The sequence below is a fragment of the Podarcis erhardii genome (assembly GCF_964252035.2).
Source record: "Podarcis erhardii genome assembly, chromosome: 13".
Classification (NCBI taxonomy): domain Eukaryota; kingdom Metazoa; phylum Chordata; class Lepidosauria; order Squamata; family Lacertidae; genus Podarcis; species Podarcis erhardii.
The window spans coordinates 55264173-55291910 of NC_138502.1; the positions used below are offsets into that span (position 1 = coordinate 55264173).

Genomic DNA, 27738 nt, shown 5'->3' on the forward strand with positions numbered 1-27738 from the left:
AGCATATTCCATCAGTTTTTCTTTCCATTGTTATTTTGTTGGCATTTCATAACCTTTCCACTTTTGAGCTAGTAAAATTTTAGCCACTGTTGTAGTATACATAAATATTTTTTTCTTGTCTTTTGGCAAATCTTGACCTAAAATGCCTAATAAGAAAGCTTCTGGTCTTTTAACAAAGGTTATCTTAAACATTCTTTTCATTTCATTATAAATCATGTACCAATAGTTTTTAATTATTTTACAATTCCACCACATGTGATAAAGTGTTCCTTCTTTTTCTTTACATTTCCAACACTTTTTGGAGCTTGTTCTATACATTTTGGCCATTTTCGCTGGTGTAATAAACCATCAGTACATCATTTTCATATGATTCTCTTTTAACAATACACAATCAGTAAATTTTAAATTAACTTCCCATAACTTTCCCCAGTCTTCCATTTGTATATTATGACCTATATTTTGTGCCCATTTAATCATTACCGATTTAACCTCTTCGTCTTTCGTCTCCCATTCTAACAATAAATTACCGTAGCGCGGAGCACAGGGCGCCCTCCGGAGGACGCCCCGTGCTCCGCGCTGGTGTCTGCAAGCCTTGTGCACCCGGGGGATCTCCCCCCGGGAGAGCAAGGCTTGCGGGCGGCAGCCTGCAGCGCGGAGCACGGGGCGCCCTCCGGAGGACGCCCCGTGCTCCGCGCAGGTGTCGGCAAGCCTTGCGCACCCGGGGGATCTCCCCCCGGGCACGCACGGCTTGCGGGCGGCAGCCTGCAGCGCGGAGCACAGGGTGCCCTTTGGAGGATGCCCCATGCTTCGCGCAGGTGCCTGCAAGCCTTGCGCTCCGGGGGGGGCGCGTGGGGCGCCCTGAAACAGAGGGCTCCCCATGCTGCGCACAGTAGCCTGCTGCCTGACGTGCGGGGCGCCCTGAAGCAGAGCGCCCCTCGCGCCAGGCAGACATCGGCCAGCCCCACAAGCTTGGGGGACAGCGGGGAGGCGCAGCACCGCCATCCCACTGTTCCCCGACCTGGTTTTGGGGGGGAAATAAAGGGGAAAAATTTCCTTTATTTCCCCCCCCCCCAAAAAAGTAGGTGCGTCCTATGGGACGGAGCGTCCTATGGGACGAAAAATACGGTATACATGTTCCATAGTCTCCAGAGCCGTGTCATTGCAGGAGCATGTTCTATTTGCGATGGGAACTCTGGAGTAACGACCCGACAGAACTGCTGTAGGAAAACAGTTGAGACAGGCACAGGTAAAGGCCCTTCGTTTAGCCTCCGAGGGAATTGTGAAGCAGTATAGAGGGGTCCCTTCAGGGGGTGGAATAGCTAGGGCTAAGCCTGAACACGGCCCTCTTGCATGGGAAGCTGTGTTAGAGAAGTCCAGTTGCTGGAGCTTCTTTTTGATTAGAGGTAGGGCCGCCGGGCGAATACACTCTAAATTAAAAACAGTTTTGCGGTTCAAATTGAGAAGAGAGCGGAATTTGAGATTAATTGTAGTTTTCCAAGGAGAATTATGAATATCTCTTAGGATCAGATTGGAGAAACCACCTCTAATTCGAGCATCCGATGGTAGTAGGTGGGAGCTGTAGGAAATGGCTCGACTCCATGCTCGTTTTACAATTGAGGGCTGGGCGAACTCAAGTCGTAGGGCTGCACCTGAGACACATCTTGGGACGCCGGAAAGAGATCTCAGAAACATGTGAAGTGGGCGATCCAAGTTACCTGATATTGCTGTAGTCCATACTTCGCAGCCATATAATAGTTTAGGGACAACTTTGGCATTAAACATTTGAATTGCTGCTGGAAGGTGTTTGCCGCCCTTCTGGTGATAGAATCGGACAATGGCATTAGAGGTCGTGGTTGCAGCAAGAGAGGCAGATTGTAGATGGGTGGTCCAGGAGAGATTATAAGTAAATATTAAGCCTAGATATTTAAAGGCTTTTACCTTTTCTAAGTAGCCACCTGTGATCTTAAGCGGCTCCAGCTTGAGTTTGCGGGAACGAGTGAAGTGGAGAACTTTCGATTTTTTATAATTAATATTAAGAGCTTCCGCCTTACAATAGGCGATAAATGCATTAACTGCATTTGCTAGGTCCGCAGCTGTTCTGGATAAAATGACGGCATCATCCGCATAGAAAAGGGAAGCAACGGGGTGGCCTGCTAAGTGAGGAGGGTACTTAGTTGCTAGCTTCAAAGGGGAAAGGGCATCATGAAGATAAAGATTAAACAGTAAAGGGGCCAAGAGACAACCTTGTCGGACGCCCCTGGCCGTTGGGAATGGGGTGGTAAGGTAGCCGTTGGGACCAATTCGAACGCGAGCTGTGGTGTTTGAATAAAGGGAAATAATTAGGGAAAGGAGGTGTGGATCAATTCCCAAATGGGCAAGTTTGGACCATAATCTCTGCCTAGGAATGGAATCAAAGGCGGCCTCCAGGTCCATGAAAGCGGCAAACAGGTGGCCTTGCCTTGGTGCAGTGTATTTACTGGCAAGGTGATAGAGAGTTAGACAGTGGTCCATGGTTGATGCTGACTTCCGGAAGCCAATCTGTTCTGGCGGTAGAATGTTTCTCTCATGGACCCATGAAAGAAGTTCTTCCAGTAAGACAGCGGCAAATATTTTCCCCGGAATAGATAGTAAGCTGATGGGGCGATAGTTCCTAGGGATGTTTGGCTGGCCGCCTTTGAAAATCGGAACTATTGTAGCTTCTCTCCAGGAGTCGGGGATGTCTAAGGCGGAGGAGATAGCGGTGAATACAGGAGTCAGCTGTTCACTCCACCAAAGAGGATCAGTCAGGAAAAGGTCCAACGGGACCATGTCTGGGCCGGGGGCCTTATTCCTACGCATGGACATTATGATGTTGAAGATGCGGGTTGAGGTAAAATTTACTGAGGAGGTGGAACTAAGAGAACAGGAACAGAGGTCCGACGGGGATTGAAGGTGATCTGTAAGATGATTTGGAGAAGCGAAACTGGCTGAATAATAAGCGATCCATTCGTCAGCGGAAATCAGGATAGCTGAATTGGGTGGTGCCGAAGGCCTAACTAAGCGCCCAAAGGAGCGGGAGTCATGCCTCTCTACAGCTGAACGAAGAGTGGACCAAGCCTCAAGGATGTGTTGCTGTTTCTTGCAATGAATCATGTTTCTGTATGTCCTTTTAGTAACTAGAAGCTCTGCACGGGTTTGGGGGTCGTTTGAAAATTTGATGATTCTGACCATTTTCCTAATTTGCCTTCTTAGGACTTTACATTCCTTGTCAAACCAAGGTGATTCAGAGAAGAAGCGTTGGTGGGTAGGCGAGGTGATGGTTATGTAAGTTGTTGAAAAAGCATCAATTAATTTCCGGTATTGGTCAGCGGGCGGAATTGAGTCAGAAAGAACTGTAGGCATATCAAGTGATTTTTGTATGTCCAGGGCAAGAGAGGAACTGAGGCTTGTCCATTTCTTTGTTTTATATACAGGGTAGCTTTGTGCCGTGGGACTATAGTTTGAGGGGACTGAGAATGGCTCTATTAGGTTTGACATTAAAGTCAATGGAAGGTGGTCAACACCAAAATATTCAGCCACTTCCATTTTTGTAGAAATTGAGAATAGCTCCGGCGTCAATAGAATGTAGTCGACAACACTGGTTCCCCGGGAAGAGATGCATGTTAACTGCTGCGAGGACAAGGGAGTAACGTTGCCATTTGCGATGCAAAGATCGTTTTCGATGGCCAACTGGGCCATCAGCCTCCCCGACGCATTTGTTATGGGATCAAGAGAGCATCTGTTTCCCCAGGGGGGCTGCAGGGGATTGTCCAGGAGTGCTGCGGGAGATAATATAGCATCATCGTTGGGACCTATTCTTGCGTTAAAGTCGCCTAAGAGGATTTGAGGAAGTCCTGGGTTAGTTGTTTGAAGATCATGGAGCCAAGACGAAAGTTCAGACCACCTTTCATTACGGTCGGAATCATTAATTGCTGGAGGCAGATATACTGTAGTTATCAACCATGGGCTTTTGGTCTTTGGAAGGTGGATCTTTATAGTGAGAAAGTAAGGGGAAGATTTGAGTTCCTCGCAGATAGTGAGGGATAAGCTGGTTGAGATAAGACAGGCGAGGCCAACTTGAGGGCGACCCCTGTTAGCTAATTTGCGAGCACAGGAGCTAAAGGATCAATAATTTGGAAGAGCGATACTTTGTTGGAACCAGGTCTCTTGGAGGCACACAATGTCAAAAGAAGAGATGAAGTTTATTGCCTCAGGATCCATTTGCTTTGTCGCCCAGCCGTTAACATTCCAGGAGACAATTTTAAGGCTCTGGGGTGGGTTGGATGCGCCTTTCAGGGAAAGAACTACTTTTGCTTGATTTGTGGGTAAGGATTGAGCCTGTTTGTTTCTAATGGTGTCGAATTTCCGCGGAGATAGGGAGCCGGCTGGTGTTTGCCTCTGGTCTGATCTTTGTCAATTATTTCCCAAGGAACTTTTAGGGATTACTCTTTTATGAGCCGGCCCATTGTTTTCCAGGCATGGCAAACTGGCCAAATGTTCTATAGTTTCGGCTGGTAAATGTTGAATACTGACATTAGTGGTCACCGGGCCTTTGAAGTATGTTATCTCTTTCCGTAGGTGTTTTTCCGGGACTTGATTGTGGCCTAGGTACCTCAGTTTGTCCCAAGAGCCTGGTGAGATCACCTTGGGGATGGTTCTCCCTATTGGAGGTGATGCAGTGTACTCTTCGGTGTGCTGGGCCTCCTTGATTGGAAGTAGATTAATCTCAGCCATTGTCTGAAGGTAACGTGGCCGACAGGCCGCTGGGTTTTGTTCTTGTATAGAGTTCAAATTAAAGGAAGTCTGGTCTTTTTTGTGGGCGTCCACATTGATTTCCTTATTTATATCTCTCCCAGCCAGCTTAATTCTTAGCATGTCTAATCTTTCTAATATTTCAGTTTGTATTGGAGGTGGAAATTGGCAAAATTGCCTGATTAAGGTATTTTCTTCCACAGAGAAGGGGTCCTCATCTTCGTTCGCTTGGAATTGCGGGTCTTGCAGGTGAACGTCTTTCCTTTTTAGGTTTAGAGGCACTTGTTTCTGGGGACCAGGCCGGGTTTTGGGAGGTTGTTTCTCCTTACTAAGGTTTGCGTGCTTAGCTTCTAGAAGGGGATTCAGTGGTGCCTTATTTTCAAAAAATCTGAGAATTTGTATCTGGGCCTTTAAGAATATATATCTTGATCTGTAAATAAACTTGGCCAGGTTCAGGTCTCTAAATGTGATCATTGCTCTCATAGAACAGCCATCATGATGCAAATAATCTACAGAAGTAATATCATTTGGCTTTACTGCTCCTGGCAGTATGTCATTCAGAATGTTCAAGGAGCTCATTCTTCGATCTTTCCCTGTAAGAAAGCCCTTTGGTTTTGGGAAGTTTGTAAATACCAATTTTTGGGGATTTAAGATCAGGTTCCAGCATCTTGCCTGAGTAAAGGCTTCCTCATCTTGTATAGTGTTGTCATCGTGATTGGGCGTTGCATTGTCCCCATTTCTCAGTTTGCTAGGCGGTTTGCTGCCTTCATTGTTAGGGACCGCTTCACCCCCAATATCAAGTTCACTGAGTGACCTATTACCAGGGCTCTGGGACGTTGCTTCCATCCTCCCATTTAGTTCTAAACTCTGGTTCGGAGATACCTCCTTAGCCGTTAGCTGTGGCGATGACCTCTTTTTCCCCTTCTTGCCTTTCTCTTTTTTATCTCGTACAGCAGATTTGTTTGGGTCCGATGGAAGTAGTTTAAATAATTTCTGCCATTGTTTATGTCGACTTGTCTTTATTTTCCTTGTTGTTTTAATGTTCTTAGTTTTCTTTTCCCTGGCTTTTGGTCTATTTTTTTGTAATTTCTTGGTTGTTACTGCTTGTCTCATCTTCACAGGTCCTACTGGTTTATGCATTTGGGGTGCATCAGTTGCTATTGTCTCTTTTGGTTGGGGGATAAGGTTTTCCACAAGGGTCAACAATAACCCATTTGTTATTGTCAAATAATTTTTTATGTTGGAAAGGTCTGTATTTATGTCTTGGAGGTGGGCCTGAAAGAGGCCATCACTCAGTTCAGTTTGAGTATACTTAGAAGTGGGCGTCTGGTCTTGATGGAATGTTGTTAATTCTGCCCGAGGCCGCTGATTATTGATGACAGAAATATTTTCCTCAGGTTTCTCCGCTAGGGCTAGTTCTTGCGCCAAGCTTCTTGGAAAGTTTGTGTTTCCAGAGTTTTGTTGAAACTCTTTGGAGTAATGTGACCAGTCAGGATGAGTAAGGGGGGGAGGAGTGACTTCATCAGTAATTAGTTCAGTTTGTTCACTCATGGACTCCTCCCTCTTAGGGAAATAATTTATAATTTTACTTTGTCTCTTTCCAGGTCCCGGGGGGTTGAGTGGCGAATCTGGCAAAATACCCAACTCCTTACATATCTTTCTGGTGAGGACCATGTTGGGTAGTTGGGTAGTTGTCTTCCAATTAGAGAGCCAGTTGTCCCCAAGTGTTTCTTCCTAATTTGCAGGGCCGGTGGTTGAGTAGGGGTGTATCTGCAGCTTTCTCCTGCTTAGCTCGTCAGCGAGCACTGAGACTCAATATGTTTCTCTGCTTAAATATAGGTACCAGAAGGTAAAAAGGTACCAGGAGGTAAAAAAGTAAAAAGTAATAAAACGCTGAAGCGCTAATGCAGTAAAAGTGCGGAATTAAAAACTGCCTTGCTGAACAAAGAGGAAAAAGAGGGGAAAGAAATGGCTCTTCTGTTATAGGGTATAGGTTTTAATAAGGTGCTTGGGTCTCAGGCTCTGTTCCAGAGTCCAGCAGCCACCTTCACGCAGGTCACTTGTGCGCGCTGCTGCGGAGCTTGGAGGGAGAGGAACTGTCAGCCCCAAGAGGGAATGCTATCCGTGAGCTCTTAAGGCAGCTTTGGTGGGGCTGGCAAGGGAAGGAAGGGGGGAAAGCCTGAGAGTTCTTCCGTCGGCTCCCAGTCTCCTTTTACTGATAGAAGCTGATAGAAGCTGGGGGGTTTTCCAAGCTGCGCCTCTGAGCAGCCTAATTTGCTGAAGACGCTCTTACTCATTCCGGCAGGACTCGAACGGGGACTTGTTTCAACCCCATTTTACGGTGTTTCCGATCACCCACCTTGAGTTTTTCCTTTCTTCACGACCGGGGAGTCAGGCCCGGCCTCTTTTCCTTCCCCCTCACTCGTTTCAAGAGATTGCTCAGCTCCACAGCACCAAAGTACGGCGGGGGGGGGGGGCGGCAAGGCAGCAAGGCTAAAGCTCGAGTCCGGTGATAAAACAATAAAACAATAAAACGCTAATGCTAAGAAAAGCGAAGGCAGTGTTGAGGAGATAATGCAGCCACTAAATCATTAGAATTAAAAGATAAACCCCCAAAGGGTTTGAAAAAACTACTTAAAACTACTTAAAACTTTATCTAAAAGCAGACGAGGTTAACTAGGCTGCTACCTTCGTCGCCATTTTACTTAGAGCCAATATCTAATGAAAGATCTCGGTTTCTAACTCCTCTCGTGGACAAGCTTCATCTCCCAATCCAGCCTTGGATAGTGTCCCTTCTTCTGCAGGATTCTGACTGTTGGATTACGGAGATGACAGCTAATTTCCTGCTTCGTGTGATGAAGAGGAAAGCGGCACCAACTCCTTCCTCAGTACCACAGATGTAGTCGATACGCCGCACAATCGAACCTGTTTTTTGTATTCTCTGTCACTCGATGTTTTAAATCTCCCGTTACCTTTGTTATCCCCATTTTCTCAAAGTATTTGCCCAGAACGGCATACACTTTTATCTCCCCACCCCCATTTTATGTTGTTATTTCTATGTATATTATGCTATGGCCGCATGGCTAATGCAATAAAATCATTATTATTATACGGTATACATTTTCTTTAAAAGTTTATTATTATCCTCTGTAATTTCCCTTTGGAATCTAGATATGGTATAACCAAATCCTTTCTTGTTATCTTCTTTAAAAACCTCATTTAGTTGACAGTGTTGTAGCCAATCATGAACAAAGTCTCTAATCTCCTCATAATCCAGTTTCCATGTTTATCCTTTTGATTGATATTCCCTCTGTTGGGGCAACCCACCAGGGCATTTTTTGTTCTAATAAATCTTTATATTTCCCCCATACTTTTATTAATGATTTCCTAATTATATGGTTAAACGAAAAAAATCAAACTGTTCGCAGAGACATAGTATGTTCACCAATACAAAGAGTACGCATTTAGCAAATATGGACAATGTAACTTTAGGTTTATAGGAATTTAAAGATTAAACAATTTAAAGATTAAACTGTAGACACAGTTAATAAAAAAATTATAAAAAAAATAATGCTGCTCACGGCTGCTCAGTTCTTTTGATTTATTATTTATTATTATTATTATTATTTACTGAATTTATATACCACCCTATACCCGGGTCTTTCAGTACTTCCAAATAGTTCCTGTCACACGTGGGTAATTGTAAATTGTAAATCCAAAATGTTTATACATCCAAAATAATTGTAAATCCAAATTAATATGATATTTTCCTTACACACTGGTCTTCACCATTCTCCATATTATTTCTCACAACGTATGCCCTCCAGCTAATTCCAGGCACTCTCCCGTCCCGAGGGTCCCTCCCAGAGATGGGTGAGTGTTCACCTGCTTAGCTTTGGGTGTAATTGTGGAGATCCAGGTGTTATTAATCCAAAATCCAGAAAGCCAGTGCTCTTTTGTCAAGCTCCAATTTAAAGGATATTATTCCAAATCAGGACTAATAGAGCACCTTCCAAGTTTAGTGTCAAAACTAATCCTGTTCAATTCCAAAAAAGAAAAAAAAATAGTTCTCTTTTTTTTAAAAAAAATAATTTTTATTAAGTTTTCCATTTTAACAATCCAATCAAATCACATTAAGTATTTCAAATTATACATATACACATCAAATAATCCAAATATTCTGCTGAGTTATTAATTTTTTATTGGGACTTCCCATGCTTCAAGTTCAGGGGGGCGGAGCTCTGATCATCTCATATCTCTACTGCTTTTGATAGTCATTTCTAATAGTTCCTTTAAATCTTCCTGTTGTTTTCCTTCTTTCATGGCCTCTGAATTGTTTCCATAAGCGAGTTGAAGTAAAATGATGTGTTTCTGTGTGAATTTTATGTGTATGATACCCCTCTGTCCTTTGCAGTATCTCCTCACATGCTGGTATTTCTGCCGAATCAATCCAAAAGTCTTTTCGCTGCTGGCAGCCGCCATCTTCTCTCAGTTCCGATGTAATCAGTTATAAGTGTCTGCTCATTAATTTTCCCAGACCGGTTGCATCAAACATTAGCCTTTCTAGGGGAGATTTACCAAATTGGACTTGAAGTACCAATACAGTAGCATATTAAAGGCTCACCTCCCCCTATGACTATAATTCTGCAGCTCAGTCTTATTCCATCATGGTGGTTTTCCAAATTAAAAATGTGTCATGAATCCTCCAACACAATCTAGGAAACCATCCAAAAAAATTTAACGTCCTCCAGCGGCTAATGAGATCCTGCTTCTGTCTAATATCAACAGTTGGATAATCTTTTATCTTCTTCCATGCAATTCAAAGATCAAAAGCTTTAATTATATAATATTGTTATTTCCACACAGTTTATAGTTTTAGAGACATATTTATATCAACAAATAGAAAACTTTTCAGTCTCGCTTGCTATAAATGATGTAAACGGTTCTTTTGGGTTGTTGTTTTTTGCCAAGTATCATAATAAATCAGAATCAGAATACAATAGTAAAAAAGGCTTACCCCCTTATGTTATCCTTTTTTCGTATCTCAGTGGCTGGCTTAATTGGCAGAATAATTTCCCCCTCCTCACTCGAAGCATGTCCAAAACTTAAATCCAGTTTTTCATCTTAAGAAATGGAACTTGGTGCGCTTGCAGAGACAGCGTCTGGGAGATCCAGACTCCCTCGGGGGCTTTCCATCCAGTGCCCTCACCCCCTCCTTCTTTATGAAATTGGGGCTTGTTTGTTGGGCATCCGCGGATGACACTGCATCTTCCCATACCCCAGGAAGATTTTGGGAGGCTGATTACTCCCATCTCAGCGTCTAAATTACCCCGTGGGAGCCGGAGTGATGGTATTTTCAGCCATCTTCTGTGGCGCCTCAAGCGAAAGTCCAGAAAATATAGTTCTCACCATAGAAGCGTTCAATATTGTCCTTTAAGCACTTAAAAATCCTTCCCTTGCAGTTGGCAGATTGCCAGAAAACAGAAGTTGACTTCCTCTTTAGTTTCTGTTTTGCCAAATTTAATTTTATTTGGATAAAATAACTTTTAAACTGCTTATTGTTCTTCAGCTTCAATTGTTGTTATGCAAATGTCCTGCTTCCTGCGGCAGCCTGTGACTTCAGCAGGCAGAGCTGCGATGAAGCCTGGAGTGCGCTCCACTGCACTCCCCCCCCCCAGCAACGTTCTTGGGTGGGCGGTGGGAGCTCGGGGCTTCTGACGGACCACTCAACACTTCACTAACCTCAGAGACCCTTTGTGTGGGGGGGTGCCTAGCCCTGGCACGCTCCCCTCTTGCCTCTGCAAGCCTCGGAATGATCACTATTTACAGAGCGATCAGTTCCACGCTGCCATTCCGCTCGGCAGGAAACTGGAAGTGAGATGCGCAAATAAAAGATGGAAGGCACCTGGCTTACTAGCAGTACATGTGAAAAGGATCTTGGGGTCTTGGTGGACCATTATTACGACTGGAATGTAATAATGGAGGGATACAATCTATTTCAGAGAAACAGACCAGACAAGAAAGGAGGAGGAGTGGCGTTATATGTCAGGGATGTGTATACCTGTGAAGAGATCCAAGATTTAGAACTTCAAAGCCAAAGTGAGAGCATTTGGGCCAAAATTAAGGGAGAGAAGAATAACAGGGACCTCATTGTGGGAGTTTACTATAGATCCCCAAGCCAAACGGAGGACATAGATGATGCCTTCCTGGAACAGATGGCCAAGCATGCAAAAGGAAGGGAGATAGTAGTAATGGGGGACTTCAATTACCCGGATATTTGCTGGATGTCAAACTCAGCCAAGAGCATAAGGTCAAACAGATTCCTCACTGGCCTTGCAGACAACTTCGTTGTCCAGAAAGTGGGAGAAGCAACAAGAGGAACAGCCATTTTAGATCTGGTCCTAACCAATGTTGATGACCTGGTTAGTGGGGTAGAAGTGGAAGGATCATTAGGCGCGAGTGATCATGCTCTTCTGAAGTTTACTATACAGCGGAAAGGAGCAGCCAAGCATACCAGGACTCAATTTCTTGACTTTAAGAAAGCCGACTTCATAAAACTTAGGGAAGTGCTGGGTGAGATCCCATGGACAGTAATACTAAAAGGAAAGGGAGTTCATGATGGCTGGGAGTTTGTTAAGAGGGAGATAGTAAAAGCACAACTTCAGGCAATACCAATGAGACGGAAACATGGAAGGTGCCTAAAGAAGCCAGGGTGGCTATCTAAAGAACTTTTAACTGAGTTAAGATTAAAAAAGGATGTGTACAAAAAATGGAAAAGGGGGGAAACCACCAAAGAGGAATTCAAACAAATAGCCAGCACGTGTAGACACAAAGTCAGAAAAGCTAAAGCACAGAATGAACTCAGGCTTGCTAGAGAGGTTAAAAGCAACAAAAAAGGCTTTTATGGGTATGTTCGTAGCAAAAGGAAGAACAAAGAAACAGTGGGGTCACTCAGAGGAGAAGATGGTGAAATGCAAACAGGGGACACAGAAAGGGCTGAACTCCTCAATGCCTTCTTTGCCTCAGTCTTCTCCGATAAAGAAAACAATGCCCGACCTGAAGAATTTGGAGCAAATGCTTCAGCAGAGGAAACACAGCCCAGAATAACTAAGGAGATAGTACAAGAATACTTGGCTAGTTTAGATGCATTCAAGTCTCCAGGGCCAGATGAACTGCATCCCAGAGTTTTAAAAGAACTGGCAGATGTGATCTCAGAACCACTGGCAGTCATCTTTGAGAATTCCTGGAGAACAGGCGAAGTCCCGGCAGACTGGAGGAGGGCAAATGTTGTCCCTATTTTCAAAAAGGGGAAAAGAGAGGACCCAAATAATTACCGCCCAGTCAGTCTGACATCAATACCAGGGAAGATTCTGGAGCAGATCATTAAGCAAACAGTCTGTCAGCACCTAGAAAGGAATGCTGTGATCACCAATAGTCAGCATGGATTTCTGAAAAATAAGTCGTGTCAGACTAACCTGATCTCGTTTTTTGACAGAATTACAAGCCTGGTAGATGAAGGGAACGCAGTGGATGTAGCCTACCTTGATTTCAGCAAGGCATTTGACAAGGTGCTCCATGATATTTTTGTAAAGAAGCTGGTAAAGTGCGGACTTGACTATGCTACCACTCAGTGGATTTGTAACTGGCTGACTGACCGAACCCAAAGGGTGCTCATCAATGGTTCCTCTTCATCCTGGAGAAGAGTGACTAGTGGGGTGCCACAGGGTTCTGTCTTGGGCCCGGTCTTATTCAACATCTTTATCAACGACTTGGATGATGGACTCAAGGGCATCCTGATCAAATTTGCAGATGACACCAAACTGGGAGGGGTGGCTAACACCCCAGAGGACAGGATCACACTTCAAAACGACCTTGACAGATTAGAGAACTGGGCCAAAACAAACAAGATGAATTTTAATAGGGAGAAATGTAAAGTATTGCACTTGGGCAAAAAAAATGAGAGGCACAAATACAAGATGGGTGACACCTGGCTTGAGAGCAGTACATGTGAAAAGGATCTAGGAGTCTTGGTTGACCACAAACTTGACATGAGCCAACAGTGTGATGAGGCAGCTAAAAAAGCCAATGCAATTCTGGGCTGCATCAATAGGAGTATTGCATCTAGATCAAGGGAAGTAATAGTGCCACTGTATTCTGCTCTGGTCAGACCTCACCTGGAGTACTGTGTCCAGTTCTGGGCACCACAGTTCAAGAAGGACACTGACAAACTGGAACGTGTCCAGAGGAGGGCAACCAAAATGGTCAAAGGCCTGGAAACGATGCCTTATGAGGAACGGCTAAGGGAGCTGGGCATGTTTAGCCTGGAGAAGAGGAGGTTAAGGGGGGATATGATAGCCATGTTCAAATATATAAAAGGATGTCACATAGAGGAGGGAGAAAGGTTGTTTTCTGCTGCTCCAGAGAAGCGGACACGGAGCAATGGTTCCAAACTACAAGAAAGAAGATTCCACCTAAACATTAGGAAGAACTTCCTGACAGTAAGAGCTGTTCGACAGTGGAATTTGCTGCCAAGGAGTGTGGTGGAGTCTCCTTTTTTGGAGGTCTTTAAGCAGAGGCTTGACAACCATATGTCAGGAGTGCTCTGATGGTGTTTCCTGCTTGGCAGGGGGTTGGACTCGATGGCCCTTGTGGTCTCTTCCAACTCTGTGATTCTATGATTCTATGATTCTATGACCACAAGCTTAACATGAGTCAACAGGGTGGTTCAGCTGCAAAAAAAGCTAATGCTATTCTAGCCTGCATCAACAGAAATGTAGTGTCCTGATCAAGGGAAGTAATAGTACCACTCTATTCTGCTCTGGTCAGACCACCCCTGGAATACTGTATCCAGTTCTGGGTGCCACAATTTAATAAAAATGTTGAAAATGTTGGAACGTATGCAGAGGAGGGCAACCAAGATGATCAAGGGTCTGGAAACTAAGCCAAATGAGGAGCGCTTGAAGGAGTTGGGTATGGTTAGCCTGAAAAAGAGGGAACTGAGATATGATTGTCCTCTTCAAATATATGAAGGGCTGTCCGATGGAAGATGCAGCAAGCTTGTATTCTCCTACTCTGGAGGGTAAGACTTGAACCCATGGCTTCAAGTTACAAGAAAGGAATTCCGACTAAACATCCGGATGAACTTCTTACAGTAAGAGCTGTTCGATGGTGGAACAATCTCCCTTAGGAAGTGGTAGACTCTCCTTCCTTGGAGGTTTTTAAGCAGAGGTTGGATGGCCATCTGTCATGGATATTTAGCTGAGATTCCTGCATTGCAGGGGGTTGGACTAGATGACCCTGGGGTCCCTTTTAACTCCAGTTCTATTCTATACTCTGCACCTCCCATAGCACCATGGGTGTTTCTTCCCACTGCTGTGAACATGGTACCTTAAGCCCTTATCCTGTCATGCTCAACACTTTTAAAGTGCACTGTTTTTGTCCTTGAGCTCCCCTGACGTCCAGCTTTCCACTTTTTTCATCTTTTATGAAATTAATCTCTTGTATCACACTTTGATGGTCAAGTGTCTCCCTCCCCTTCTCCTCTTATTCATGCCAAGGCTTTCTAGATCCACCCCAGGGCTAACTTTTTCCCCTTTGCCCCATCTGAGGGCTAATAACAATAATAATAATAATTATTATTATTATTTAGTTTCCCCAGCCAATCTGGGTAGCTTCCAACAAAGATTAAAAATACATTAAAACGTCACACAGTAAAAACTTCCCTGAACAGGGCTGCCTTCAGATGTCTTCTAAATGTCAGGCAGTTGTTTTTCTCTTTGACATCTGGTGGGAGGCTATCCCACAGGGCGGGTGCCACTACCAAGAAGGCCCTCAGCCTGGTTCCCTGTAACTTGGCTTCTCACAGCGAGGGAACCGCATCTGGCGCTGGATCTCAGTGTCCAGCCAGAACGATGGGGTTATACTGGACTGAGGCCATTTAGGGCTTTCAAGGTCAGCACCAACACTTTGAATTGTGCTCAGAAACGTACTGGGAGCCAGTGTAGGTCTTTCAAGACTGGTGTTATGTGGTCTCGGTAGCCGCTACCAGTCACCAGTCTAGCTGCCGCATTCTGGATTAGTTGTAGTTTCTGGGTCACCTTCAAAGGTAGCCCCACATAGAGCACATTGCAGTAGTCCAAGCGGGAGATAATTAGAGCATGCACCACTCTGGCAAGACAGTCTGTGGGCAGGGAGGGACTCAGCCTGTGTACCAGATGGAGCTGGTAGACAGCTGCCCTGGATACAGAATTGACCTGTGCCTCCATGGACAGCTATGTGTCCAAAATGACTCCCAGGCTGTGCAACTGTTTCTTCAGGGGCACAGCTACCCCTTTCAGGACCAGCGAGTCCTCCACACCTGCCCACCTCCTGTTCCCCCCAAAACAGTACTTCTGTCTTGTCAGGATTCACCTTCAATCTGTTAGCCGCTATCCATCCTCCATCCGCCTCCAGGCACTCACACAGGACCTTCACCGCCTTCACTGGTTCTGATTTGAAAGAGAGGTAGAGCTGGGTATCATCTGCATATTGATGGACACCCAGCCCAAACCCCCTGATGATCTCCCAGCAGCTGCATATAGATGTTGAAAAGCATGGGGGAGAGGACGGAACCCTGAGGCAGCCCACAAGTGAGAGCCCAGGGGTCTGAACACTCATCCCCCACCACCACTTTCTGGACACGACCCAGGAGGAAGGAGCGGAACCACTGTATAACATCAGTTATCCATCTTTCCAGGCAGAGGTCCATCCTTTAATGCAGGGGTCAGCAAACCTTTCCAGCAGCAAACTTTTTCCCTCAGACCTTGTGGGGGGCTGGACTATACTTTTTGGGGTGAAATGAATGAATTCCTATGCCCCATAAATAACCCAGAGATGCATTTTAAATAAAAGGACACATTCTACTCATGTAAAAACATGCTGATTCCCGGACCATCCGTGGGCCAGATTTAGAAGGCAATTGGGCCGTATCTGGTCCCCGGGCCTTAGTTTGCTTACCCATGCTCTGAGTCTTAGTGGTGTTGGGGGATTTTGTCCTGAGCTTTCCTTGTGAAAATCATCTCTTTAAAGCTGAATCAGTGCAAACCTTATTTCAGGTATTCTGTGGATTGAGGTTTGCTCTGATTGAGCTTTAAAGAGATGGTTTTCACAAGGAAAGCTCAGGACAGCTTTAAATAGCAAGTTTTCATGGGGGAAAATGTGGAGCAAAAAGGGGGGTGCTCAGACATGGAGCCTAAAACCCTGTAAAGACTGAAAGAAAGGCAAGTGTGGCCAACGGTCTCCATTCTTCCACATCAGGGCATATTTGGTTAAAGCAAACTAAGCAAATTCAGTTAAGGCAAACTAAGGCCCAGGGGACGGATTGAGCATAATTGCCTTCTAAATCCAGCCCGCAGATGGTCCAGAAATCAGCATGTTTTTACATGAGGAGAATGTGAGCTTTTATGTAAAATGCACCTCTGGGCTGTTTGTGGGACATAGGAATTCTTTCATTCCCCCCCCCCCAAATACAGTTCTTGCCCCCCCCCCCCAAGATCTGAGGGACAGTGGACCGGCCCCCTGCTGAAAAAGTTTGCTGATCCCTGAGTTAAAGATATCCTTCATTGCAAATGGTGAGGTCATTAGGAGCTCATTAGGAGGTGGTCTTAGAATCATAGAATCATAGAGTTGGAAGAGACCACAAGGGCCATCGAGTCCAACCCCCTGCCAAGCAGGAAACACCATCAGAGCACTCCTGACATATGGTTGTCAAGCCTCTGCTTAAAGACCTCCAAAGGAGACTCCACCACACTCCTTGGCTTAATTGACCTGGAGAGCTGATGAAAAGAGGCTGCCTTTGGCTGCCTGGTGCTGCCATTTCTGGGCAGAAGAAGCTGCCTAAGGATTCTGTTCTTCAGTGTTCTCTTTTCAAGGCCTGTCTGCCTCTCAATCAGTCGGCACTAGAGCTTGAGAAATATGCCTGTTCAGTGTCTTTTTAAGGCAGCAGCCTCTTAAAATGGTGCTGTGAGATGATTAGTTGCTTCAGGCTTCTGTTCACTGTTGGTGAGTTCAGACGTGAGCAGCCTTCCCTGGGGTGGGAGGGTGGAGTTTGTGTCTCAGCCAGGTGGCCACCTGCTAAGAACAGCCAGGCCCCAGGAGGTTGTCAAACTATTCCACGCTTCTGCTGCTGTCGTTAGAAACCATTTGGGAATGCTGATTTGGCCAGGAAGGGTCCCTTTAGGGGATGTCACTGAGTTACCATCCAGAACAATTGCTGAACTGGGACTGGGGAGCCTGCCTAACTCCACGTGGTCCTCTGCAAGTGATCAGTTCAGATCTGTCTTAATAGAGGGTGAATAATTGTGGGGAGGGGGGTGCTGAAGCAAAGGAAGAGTTGAGGGAAGGAAGCAGACAGGTTGCACAGAGAAAGAGTGCTCAGTAATGCTGCTGGCCCTGTGCACCCCCCCCTTTGTCTTTTGCCGTGGACAACAGCCCTTCACAGGAGAGGAGACCCCCCCCCCCCAGGGTTTCAAAAGCCAGCCTAGGTCCCATAGGGGTCCATGGAGGGAGCTGTCAGTCTTTAGCCATCTGGGACCAGGCTGAAATGGGCTTTGCTTTTCCATTCTTCTCAAATGCCTCCTGCATGTGACAGCCAGGCTTTCCAAAGCCTGATACTCCTTTATACCTCCAGCCCCCTCTGCTGCCTCTTAGCAGCCCCAGGTAATCCCTTCAACCTGAACCATTGGTCTGATGTTGGTGTATAGAAGCCTGTGGGCATGCAGTGTGTGGGTTCCCAATCTGGCTAACCACTGTGGGGAAAGAGTAAGGGACAAGATGGTTCTTTGGGTATGATCACTGGGGCTTTTCTCTTAAAATGTCCATCATTCTCTTCATGGAAACTCCGAAATGGCAGTTCTGCACTTCCTTCCAAGATGCAGTCAGTGTTTTCTTCCTTGGTACCTGGACTCTTCAGTGTTGCAGGGCATCCTGGGACCCCCTGCCTCTCCTTGGCTTTGTAAACATATCACTTCCTGTGCTCTGTGGCAAGAAAGGGGCAAGAAAGGAAGAATGCCAAGTGAGATAATAGGTTATTGTCAGTATTACTACTGTTATTCATTAACTGGCCTCCTCCCTACGGTCCCAGGGCAGGTTACAACATTCAAAAACAGCATCGAAAACAGTTTAAAACAATTTAGAATCCCAGAACTAAGAGGGATCCTAAAGATACACATCTCAGGTGCCAAAGGCCAGGGTTTCGGCATTTCCCCAAGGCTGTATAGTGCAGGTCCCACAACTCAGGGGTTGCAACAGAGAAGGCCCTCTCCAGCCCCACACCCCCACCCTGCAACCCTGAGGGAGCTACCAAAAGGGCCCCCTCTGCTGATCTTAACATCTGGGTGGGCCTCTAGGGAAAATAGCACTCCACATGTTGTTTGTGCCATTGAGTCAGTTCTGGGGACGAGAAAGGTGGGCCTCCAAACATAGGAGGTGAGGTTGAGCTTTAAGCAGCCTGCTTCAAGAGGCAGCTGTCTCCTGGGTTGGGGGGTGATTCAGTCACCACCCAGCCTTCCCTGCTTTGTATTCCTCTGGCTAACCACTGCTCTGTTCCCCTTGGTTGTCGTAGCTTTGTGCCAGAGTCCCCTTCCTCAGAATGCAACATGGCTTCAGCCCGGAAACAGCCCCCCAGCAGCCGGTTCTCGTCCTTCTCCTCTCAAACAGATCCTGCCTCTGCAACCGACCAGCACAATTCCTCCAGGGACCACAGGAGCACCAGTCTGGACCGCTTCAGCACAGATGTAGAATCTGCAGACGGGGCTAAGACCCCTGCGTTAGCAGGGGACGGCCCAGACTTCTCCTTCCTGGAGGTAAGTTCTTGAGGCATGTCCCTGAGAGACACATTGCAGGCAGTGTTGCAGGTCTGTGTTTGACAGCATGTGTGTTTGTTCTTCTCAAAGCAAACTCCTGTGCTGGACTCCAGTGTCTTGAAAACCCGCGTGCAGCTCAGCAAAAGGAGGCGCCAGCACCGAGCCCCAATTTCCCACTCGCTCAGAAGAAGCACCGGGGGAGACACTGAGCAGCAGCTCTCTGTGACAGAAGAGGCAGACAGCACGTGGTTGTTCAAGGGCTCCACAGGTAGCAGAGGGAAGGTGTCCTGTGCTATATAACCTGTCCCAAATCCCCAGAATCTGCCAAATAGTTCCATGAGTGATACAAGTAAGCGAGCCAAGCTGCAGGATCCCAGCCAATTTGAACCTGGATTACTTGCCATCCTTGAGCACGTTGAAAGGGTGTTGGATAGCACAGAGCTGTGTGCCTGGTCGTTGTGCCCTTAGAATAGTGTCCAACGGATACATTGTCAGGTGCAGCTACATGCTCTCTAGCTTCCTATCTGGATGGTTTACTGTGAGGGAGAGGTGAGGTGGGAGACCTTAGCCAAAAGCACATGGAACTGGGCACTTCCCGCCTTTGTAGGTTGGAAGTACCCATCAGTGCGGGCTCCGAGACTTGCATCATCATCTTCGTCCACTTGTTTCTATACTGTTTTCTGGCCAAGACCCACAAAACGGTGAACAAATTAATATGAGAGACAATACAATAAAGCTATAGTAAATACAAATGTGGACGTAAATCCATTTAGCAGCACACGGTGATTCATACTTCATACTTTCCCAAGCTGCATTTGTGCTTGGACCAAAACACAGCTGCCACCCACAACACAATGGCCCATGCAACGGGCTTCTTTCTGGAAGCAGCTGTAGCTGTGGGACTACAAGAAAGAAGATTCCACCTAAACATTAGGAAGAACTTCCTGACAGTAAGAGCTGTTTGACAGTGGAATTTGCTGCCAAGGAGTGTGGTGGAGTCTCCTTCTTTGGAGGTCTTTAAGCAGAGGCTTGACAACCATATGTCAGGAGTGCTCTGATGGTGTTTCCTGCTTGGCAGGGGGTTGGACTCGATGGCCCTTGTGGTCTCTTCCAACTCTATGATTCTATGATTCTATGACTCACTGGCTCAGCCTTCTGGCTCTTCAACAGGCTGCAGTTCTCCAGGTGCAAATGCAGGAAAGAAGGGAGGTGGAGGCTAAACTTGATTTTCACCTCCCAGCCAGCAAGGATCTTATTACTGCTGCCCTGCTACCTCTCTAGTCACCTCTGTACCTGGAAGGGTCAGGAAAGGTTGTGTAGACCCAGAATTCCCCCATGGTGCCTCTGGTTGCAAAGCGGGTGGTTGTTGGAGCAGCAGTGGGCCCTTGGCTAGTCTTGGGGCCACAGTGCCTGACCTTTCCACCACAGGGACATTGGAGACAGAGGGACCTGGTCAGCAAAGTCACAGAGGCCTGGGCAGGAGCAAAGATGGCAGAGGGTGAAGTCGCATCCCCCGGCTGACCAAGCTGCTTTCTGGTGCTTCTGGCTTGGGAGAATTGATTGGAAAGTCATCCCAAGGACTGCTTTGAAAGGAGACAGAAGCTGCTGGTGGGAGGGGGCCAAGCAGTGGGTTTCTAGCCCTGTGTTTTGTGCCTTCCTTCCCTCCCTCCCAAAGTGTCTGAAGCCTCATGAGTAATCCTCATTCTTAAGCAGAAAACTCAGCCAAGAAAGAAGACTCTGGTGAGGACGGAAACCCACAGCCAACAGAGAGGTCGCCCATCTCTCAGCTGCAGAGGCTCCCTGTCTTTCCAGGGATGGACCACTCAGCCCTCAAGGTGAATGTTGGTGCACCCCCCCCCCCCATATACACTTGTCCTTAGCATTGGGAACCTGTCGTGGAGTATATTTCAGAGACACTGTGGAGAGGTTGATTCTGCCTCAACCTGCGCTGAGAAACACGTGGTACTAGTTCATGTAATTTGGTAGCACAAGAAGAGAAATGTCTTGGGGGCACTTTGGGTACCAATGGGAATACCTGGAGCCCATTCTGAGCCCCAAAGGCACCTGAGGGTGGGCTATGGAAATGGGGTACCTCACATGTTGCATGCAAGGAGGCAGTGGAACGGTGTGGGAGGAAGGGGCCAGTGACTGGAGACTGGGAACAGGATGCCCAGTAGACAGCTGGGAGGCCCATGCCCTGTGCTGTGAGCCTCCATTCAATGCTGCCTGAAGATTTAGGAAGCTGCCCCTTACCGTGTCAGAATGTTTGTACTATTGTATTATTGCTACAATTAATTTATTTATTGCCTTCCAAACCACCATCTCAAGGTGATTTACACGTCAGATAATTAAAAGCAGTTAGAAACACTAAAGTAACAAACACATTTGAAACAAGATTAAAACCATACAAAATAGGCATTCATGGCAAAGTCCAAGGTTTATCTGGTTGGGAAAGCCTGTTGGAACAAAAATGTCTTCAGCTGTTTCCAGAAAGTGGACTCCTTCCGTCTCTCATCCGAGATGCTGTTCCACAGAACAGTTGCAGCTGCACTAAAAGCCCTGTCCTGAGTTCCTGTGGAGTAGGGTTTTGGGAACTTGCAGGAGAGACTGTCCTGCAAACTGCAGAGATCTGCTGGGTGTCGTAAGTGTTAGGGCAGTCTGGTCTCAGCCTGGTCTCCCCTCAAAGGCCTCCTCAGGTCTTTTCCACGAGCTGCTCCTTGATTACTTGGTGACTGGATGCACTAGCCAGGTGCTCCATCCCTGAAATCATGCCCCTCCACATGATGCATAACCACCCTTGCCTGGTGATGGCCCTTGGCTAGACATTCCTTGGAGTGAGCTCATTGCTGATGGGTCCCTTTCTCACGCTGCCTTTTGTGAAACTTGTGATCCAACCGTAACATTTACCAGAGGGTTCCCCTCTCGCCACCCTCCAGGCTCAACTCAGGAAAAGACATGAACCAGATGGAACAGGAGAAGTGCAGTTGTCCAAGTCACCAAAATTCCCATTTCAGGCTGGAGTTCCTGCTGGCAGAGTTCTGCCGGTTGGCACGGAGAAAGAAGAGAGGTGAGGAGGCTTGTTGTCAGGGTGACATTCTGATAAATTCACCTTTAAGTTTTTCTGCAGATTTTACTGCTTTGCTACTTGTGAAAGCCCCACCTTCTAGCTTCCCAAAAGTCTTTTGGTTTCTGAGATTCCAGCAGGGGTTGCCCAAATACTTTAAATGCCTTTATAGTCATAAGGGCTGGTGACTTTCAAATTATACATCTTGAAGTGGAATTCTACAGCTTATACAGTGGCACCTCAGTTTACGAACTTAATCCATTCTGGAAGTGCATTCTTAAACCAAAGCCATTCTTAGACTGAGGTGTGCTTTCCCTAATGAGACCTCCCGCTGCCGGTGCCCTCCCACCATTTGGCTTCCATTCATAGACCAAGGTAAAGTTTGCTAACCGGAACACTACTTTCAGTTTTGCGGAGTTCATATTCCAAATAGTTCATAAACAGGGCTGTTCTTGAACCAAGGTACCACTGTACTACATTCAAGACTACATACAGACCCTATTCTCGTCCCCAGTTTTGAGACTGTATTTACATAAATACCAGCACTTGGCTGAGTTTTGGCACTTTAAACATTTTTTAAATGAGAAGTGTGCTTTCAAAAGGCATGAAAAGCCTCTTGGGGAAACCATGCAGTTTCTTTGTTTTTTGATTGCCCTGTTTCCAGCCCCAGATAAGCTAATATTTTCAATGTCCGTATTTTAAGTTTTTTCTTCTTGTTCTGTGAGTGAAGCCAATAAGGAATCACCCAGCAGAACTGTATCATCCTGTTCGCTGCACCTTCTATCAGATTTGGTCATCTGGCAGCATCTCAAAAGGCAAACAAAGGCTTCACTCATGGTGTCAGTGGGAGGAAGCACAAAGCAGTTGCTGAGGAAAGTGGGCCGACACCACCTTGTCTTTCTGGGTTCAGGCGACCATAATCACCAGCCAGGGCTGTATTGGCAAGACTTCCAAACTTCTGCCCCAGCCAAGCTCAGCTTGATCAGCTGGGAGGGAGCAAGGGCTGCACATCCCGCCATGCAGTGCAGAGGGAAAAGATCCTCCTTTAGGTGCATTAGTAGGATTGAATCCAAAGGTGTTGCTGAAACTTTGGGCAACCAGGATGTGTTCCCCGCCTTCTCACCTGTGCGCAAAGAGGACCAAACAAGGGCTAAGGGCAGAGGGAAGATGGGCTTGCGAGTAGCAGGCACCCTCCTTATTTCAGCTCCCCAGTAATGAATTTCTCATGGAAGGACCTCGAATGGGATGTGCATTTGTTTGTAAAGGGGGGACCCAGGCCTGTTTCCTGCATTCCAGGTCGGAGGAGCTGTCTCCACATTGGCTGAAGGAGCTGAAGTCCAAGAAGAGGCAGAGCCAATACGAGAACCAAGTGTGACGACCGAGGTCTGGAGGTGGCGGCAGTGGCGGTGATGGGGTTAGCTGCCTGTTGAGTGGAAGAGGGTCTGCAGAGCAAATGAGCGTGGCCCAATGCAGGGGGGAAAGGGCGGGGTGACATGGGGCCATCAGCCATAATGTCTCATTGAGGAGCTCTGGATTCCAGATGCTGGGGTGGCGAGCATTTTTAGAAACTTTTTGTTTTTTTGAAATCATTTTTAGTTGGTTTTACAAATACAGTGGTACCTCGGGATGCGAACAGGATCCGTTCCAGAGCCACATTCGCATCCTGAAGTGAACGTAACAAGCGACAGCACGTGGGCGGGTTGCGGTTTGCTGCTTCCGTGCATGAGCATGACGTCATTTTGAGCATTTGCGCAATCACGAGCAGCGAAATCTGTTACTTCCAGGTTGCCGCGGAGCGCAACACGAACATGCTCAATGCAAAGCACATTCAACCTGAGGTATGACTGTACAAAGTTATAAAAAGTATCCAAATATATATCCATATATAGAGATTTCTCCAAATCTGAGGACTTCCCCCGATCCACTCCATGGGGTCCCATTTTAAACATTTAATCAGTGATGGCCAAACAGTGATGGCCAATTCCCAATATCCCTGACCACTGGTCCTGTTAGCTAGGGATGATGGGAGTTGTAGTCCCAAAACAGATGGAAGGCCAATTTTGGCCATCACTGCATTTATTACTACATATTCTTCGCTACTGCAACTTTTATATCAATCCATATTATACATGGTAATTGTTACACTACAAATGAAATCAAAGTCCTGCTAATGTTTCCATCTGCTTACAGTGGTTTCCTAAATAACTTATAAATTTTTCCCATTCTTTTATAAAGTTTTTGTCCTCTTGGTTTCTGAGTTTTCCAGTCAGTTTTGCCATCTCGGCGTGGTCCATCAGTTTGGTTTGCCACTCCTCTCTGGTAGGGACTTTGTGTTCTTTCCATTTCTGGGCGAGTAACATCTGGGCAGCTGTTGTTCCATACATGAAAAGTCTTTTCTGTTCCTTTGGAATGTTGTGTCAGGGAAGAGTTAGAAGTTTCCCGTTTCTCAGAGGGAGAAAGCATTCCCCAAGGGGGGACGGAGAGCAGTGAATCTAATAGAAGGGAGCAAGAGGAACAACAGGGAGGGACCGGCTGTTCCCAGGAAAGGCAAGGGTTCAGTTCTAGCTCAGATTGGGAGGAGGGGAGATACAGGCCAGCTCTAGCCAGGAGGGAAGGAAAAAGAGCTGGAAAGCGAAGGGAAGGGCGCCTTCGCCATTTTGAGAGTGGCTGGTCACGGAGAAGCAGAGCTCAGAAGGTAGCTGAAAGAAGTGACTCTGAGGAATAATATTTAAGAACCGTTTATAAGATTGTTTTGTTAATACGCAATAACAAGTTTTATAAAAGAACAAGAAGCGTTTGTGTGGTGATCTGAAGAGGACAATGACCAGGCCTGACAGAATACCTTCTGCTCTGCGCCTCTTCACTATAAGTAAGAAGGAGAAGCCAAAATGGAGGGAGCTGTGGCGCCAGTTGGGCAAGGAGAAACCCCAGCGCTCCAGCTAACATTACAGGACTTATGGCAACAGAACTTACAGTTGAAAAGTCAAGTCGACGTACTATCAGCAGCACTGGGAGAACATAGAACCATGCTGCAAGCGACGTGGGGAGATAGAGGGAGTAAAACATTTACTATACGTCCACGTAGCTTCCAGGGAGAAAGCTCTGAATACATGGCTTTCAAGACAGAAATTTCTTGCATAATTGAGATAAAGGATAAAGAATTTCAATCTGAGCAAGAGAAGGTTGCTTATGTGATTAATTTCTTGGAAGGGAAGGCTAAGGACTGTGTTATACCCCTAATATCTTGAAGGGATGCCGCCCTAGGAAATCTACAATTTTTTCTGCAGTATCTAGACGCGATTTTCTTAGACCCTGCGCATGAAATAACCACAGCTAGGCAGATGTTGAGAATGAGACAAGGAAAAGACACTGTGGGAGTTTATTGGTCCAACTTTAGTTTGCTGGTGCAGAAATTAAAATGGGATCTGAATTCCCCAACAGTTGCAGCCCTTTTTAGGGAAGGACTGAACAATGAGATTTTAGACCAGTTGGCCCAAATGCCAGAACCTAGTTCCTTGGACTCTCTGGTCTGAACGTGCCTGCAATTGAGCCTACGCGTGGAACGCAGGGCTAGTGAAAAGAAGGAACAATGGAGACCACGGTGGCGGAAAAACAATATTATCGAAAGTACAGAAAGCAGAGCGGGCAACGTGCCAGGACGAGAGCGGCCAGAGCCCATGGAATTAGGAGCAGCCAGACCCCTCCCAGTTACTACCTCTTCCATGGTAAGAGGAAATGCAGGGAGAGGAAGAGACACAAGACGTTGCTTTGTCTGTGGAAAACCAGGGCATCTGGCACGACAATGTTGCATTCGTAAAGGATTGTCTATCTGGAGCAGACATGGGAGAAGACAATTGCCTGAAGGAACTGTATCAGGGAAACGAAGGTCCCCGGCTGGAAATGGGAGCTTGCAGCCGGGTGGAGGAGCAATAGAAAGCTCTCACGCGGAACCACCTATTCTAGGACTAACGGTGAAGGTGCAACTACAACTACCCAATGGACACAGGGTCCAGGTAGAGGCGCTGTTAGACTCAGGAGCGTCAGCAGATTTCATAGACCAGAAATTGGTACAGGAACACAAAATCACTTTGTTACCTTTGAATTTCCCACTGCGAGTGAAAACAATTGACGGCAGACCACTACTTTCAGGAGAAGTGACTTACGAGACTCCACCAATGAGAATGGATATGGGTAATCACTCAGAGACCAGGGCATTTCATGTGACCAAACTAGCTGGGCACCCGATGGTGCTGGGCATGAGTTGGCTCAATTGTCATAATCCGGTGATTGCCTGGCATCAAAGGTCTTTGGTTTTTGGTTCGATATATTGTATGACACATTGTTTGGAGCAAAAGGGAAAAATCTCGGTGGAAGTAATGGGAACAGAGGTAGCAGGGAAGTTGATGGGGAATGAAAGTGAGATTCCATCACAATATATTGCTTATCGGGATGTTTTTTGTGAAAAAGAAGCGGATAAACTTCCACCACATAGGCCCTATGATTGCAAGATAGATCTAGTCATAGAATCATAGAATCATAGAGTTGGAAGAGACCACAAGGGCCATCGAGTCCAACCCCTTCCAAGCAGGAAACACCATCAGAGCACTCCTGACATATGGTTGTCAAGCCTCTGCTTAAAGACCTCCAAAGAAGGAGACTCCACCACACTCAAAGGAGACTCCACCACACTCCCTGTGGTGGGGCACAGTAGTCCCTGGGGCACAGTTGCCACCAAGCAAGATATATGCCATGTCAGAAGTAGAATCTGCAGCATTGAGGGAGTTCCTGCAGAAGAATTTGCAGAGAGGTTTTATTAGAGAATCCACGGCCTCTGGGGGTGCTCCCGTCTTTTTTGTCAAAAAGAAAGGGGAGGAAGGGGCACCGAGATTAGTATGTGACTTCAGAATCCTTAGCAGCCAAATGAAGCCTCGCGTGTGCCCACTGCCACGTATAGATGACCTCTTAGAGAGAGTAAGGTCAGCCAAAGTCTTTACCAAGCTTGATCTACAAGGAGCATATAATCTGATAAGGGTCAGAGAAGGGGATGAGTGGAAAACCAGTTTTTGTACTAAGTATGATGCATTTGAATTCTTGGTAATGCCTTTTGGCTTGCAAAATGGCTCAGGGGTATTTCAAACCTTCATCAATCACGTCTTAGCAGGTATACTGGATCAGTTCTGTGTCTCCTATTTAGATGACCTCTTAATATATAGTGAAAGTATGGAGGAACATGTAAAACATGTCACGCAGGTGTTAGAGAGATTGAGGACCAACAGGTTATATGTGAAGTTAGAAAAGTGTAAGTTCCACACACAAAAGGTGGAGTTCCTGGGATATTGCATTTCCCACGAAGGGGTGCACATGGACCCCAGTAAAGTTCAGGCAGTGGTGGAATGGGAGGCACCTAAAACTAAGAAAGATCTACAGAGGTTTTTAGGATTTGCTAATTTCTATCGTAAATTCATAGGTAATTGCTCCAAAATCACAATGCCAAAATCACAATGATTGTCTAAGAGGCAAGGGGCCATTCAGATGGTCTGAGGAAGCACAGAAGGCCTTTGATAAATTAAAGGTGGTGTTTGCTTCAGAAAAACAGCTTATGCACTTAGATCCCAGTAAACGTATAAAGGTAGAAACTGACGCCTCTGATAGGGCTATTGGGGCCATTCTGCTGCAACAGGACAAGGGAGGGGACTGGAATCATAGAATCATAGAGTTGGAAGAGACCACAAGGCCATCGAGTCCAGAGCTCAGAAGGTAGCTGAAAGAAGTGACTCGGAGGAATAATATTTAAGAACCGTTTATAAGATTGTTTTGTTAATACGCAATAAAAAGTTTTATAAAAGAACAAGAAGCATTTGTGTGGTGATCTGAAGAGGACAACGACCAGCCTTGACATGTTGGTACCTGTAATTCCTAATAGAAAAGCTTCTGGTTTCTTACGAAAGGTTATTTTAAGCATTTTTTTTCATTTCATTATATATCATCTCCCAGAAAGCTTTTATTACCTTACAGTTCCACCACATATGGTAAAAGGTACCTTCTTTTTCTTTACATGTCCAG

At 46.2% G+C, this 27738-nt stretch overlaps 1 protein-coding gene across 10 annotated transcripts in view; it reads left to right on the forward strand.

The window, feature by feature from the left end:
• KIAA1671 overlaps window positions 1-27738 on the forward strand; it is a 337213-nt gene that overhangs the window by 89578 nt on the left and 219897 nt on the right. For 5 of the 10 annotated variants that reach the window (XM_081836490.1, XM_081836494.1, XM_081836492.1 and 2 more), the window contains 5 exons: window positions 18371-18611; window positions 18702-18879; window positions 20322-20446; window positions 21548-21678; window positions 22972-23089. In XM_081836490.1, coding sequence (XP_081692616.1) covers window positions 18371-18611; window positions 18702-18879; window positions 20322-20446; window positions 21548-21678; window positions 22972-23050 — 754 coding nt within the window. In that variant the 3' untranslated portion in view covers window positions 23051-23089. Of the gene's footprint in view, window positions 1-18370; window positions 18612-18701; window positions 18880-20321; window positions 20447-21547; window positions 21679-22971; window positions 23116-27738 lie in introns of all 10 variants that reach the window. The other 5 variants (XR_014150498.1, XM_081836493.1, XM_081836495.1 and 2 more) reach the window with 3 other exon arrangements.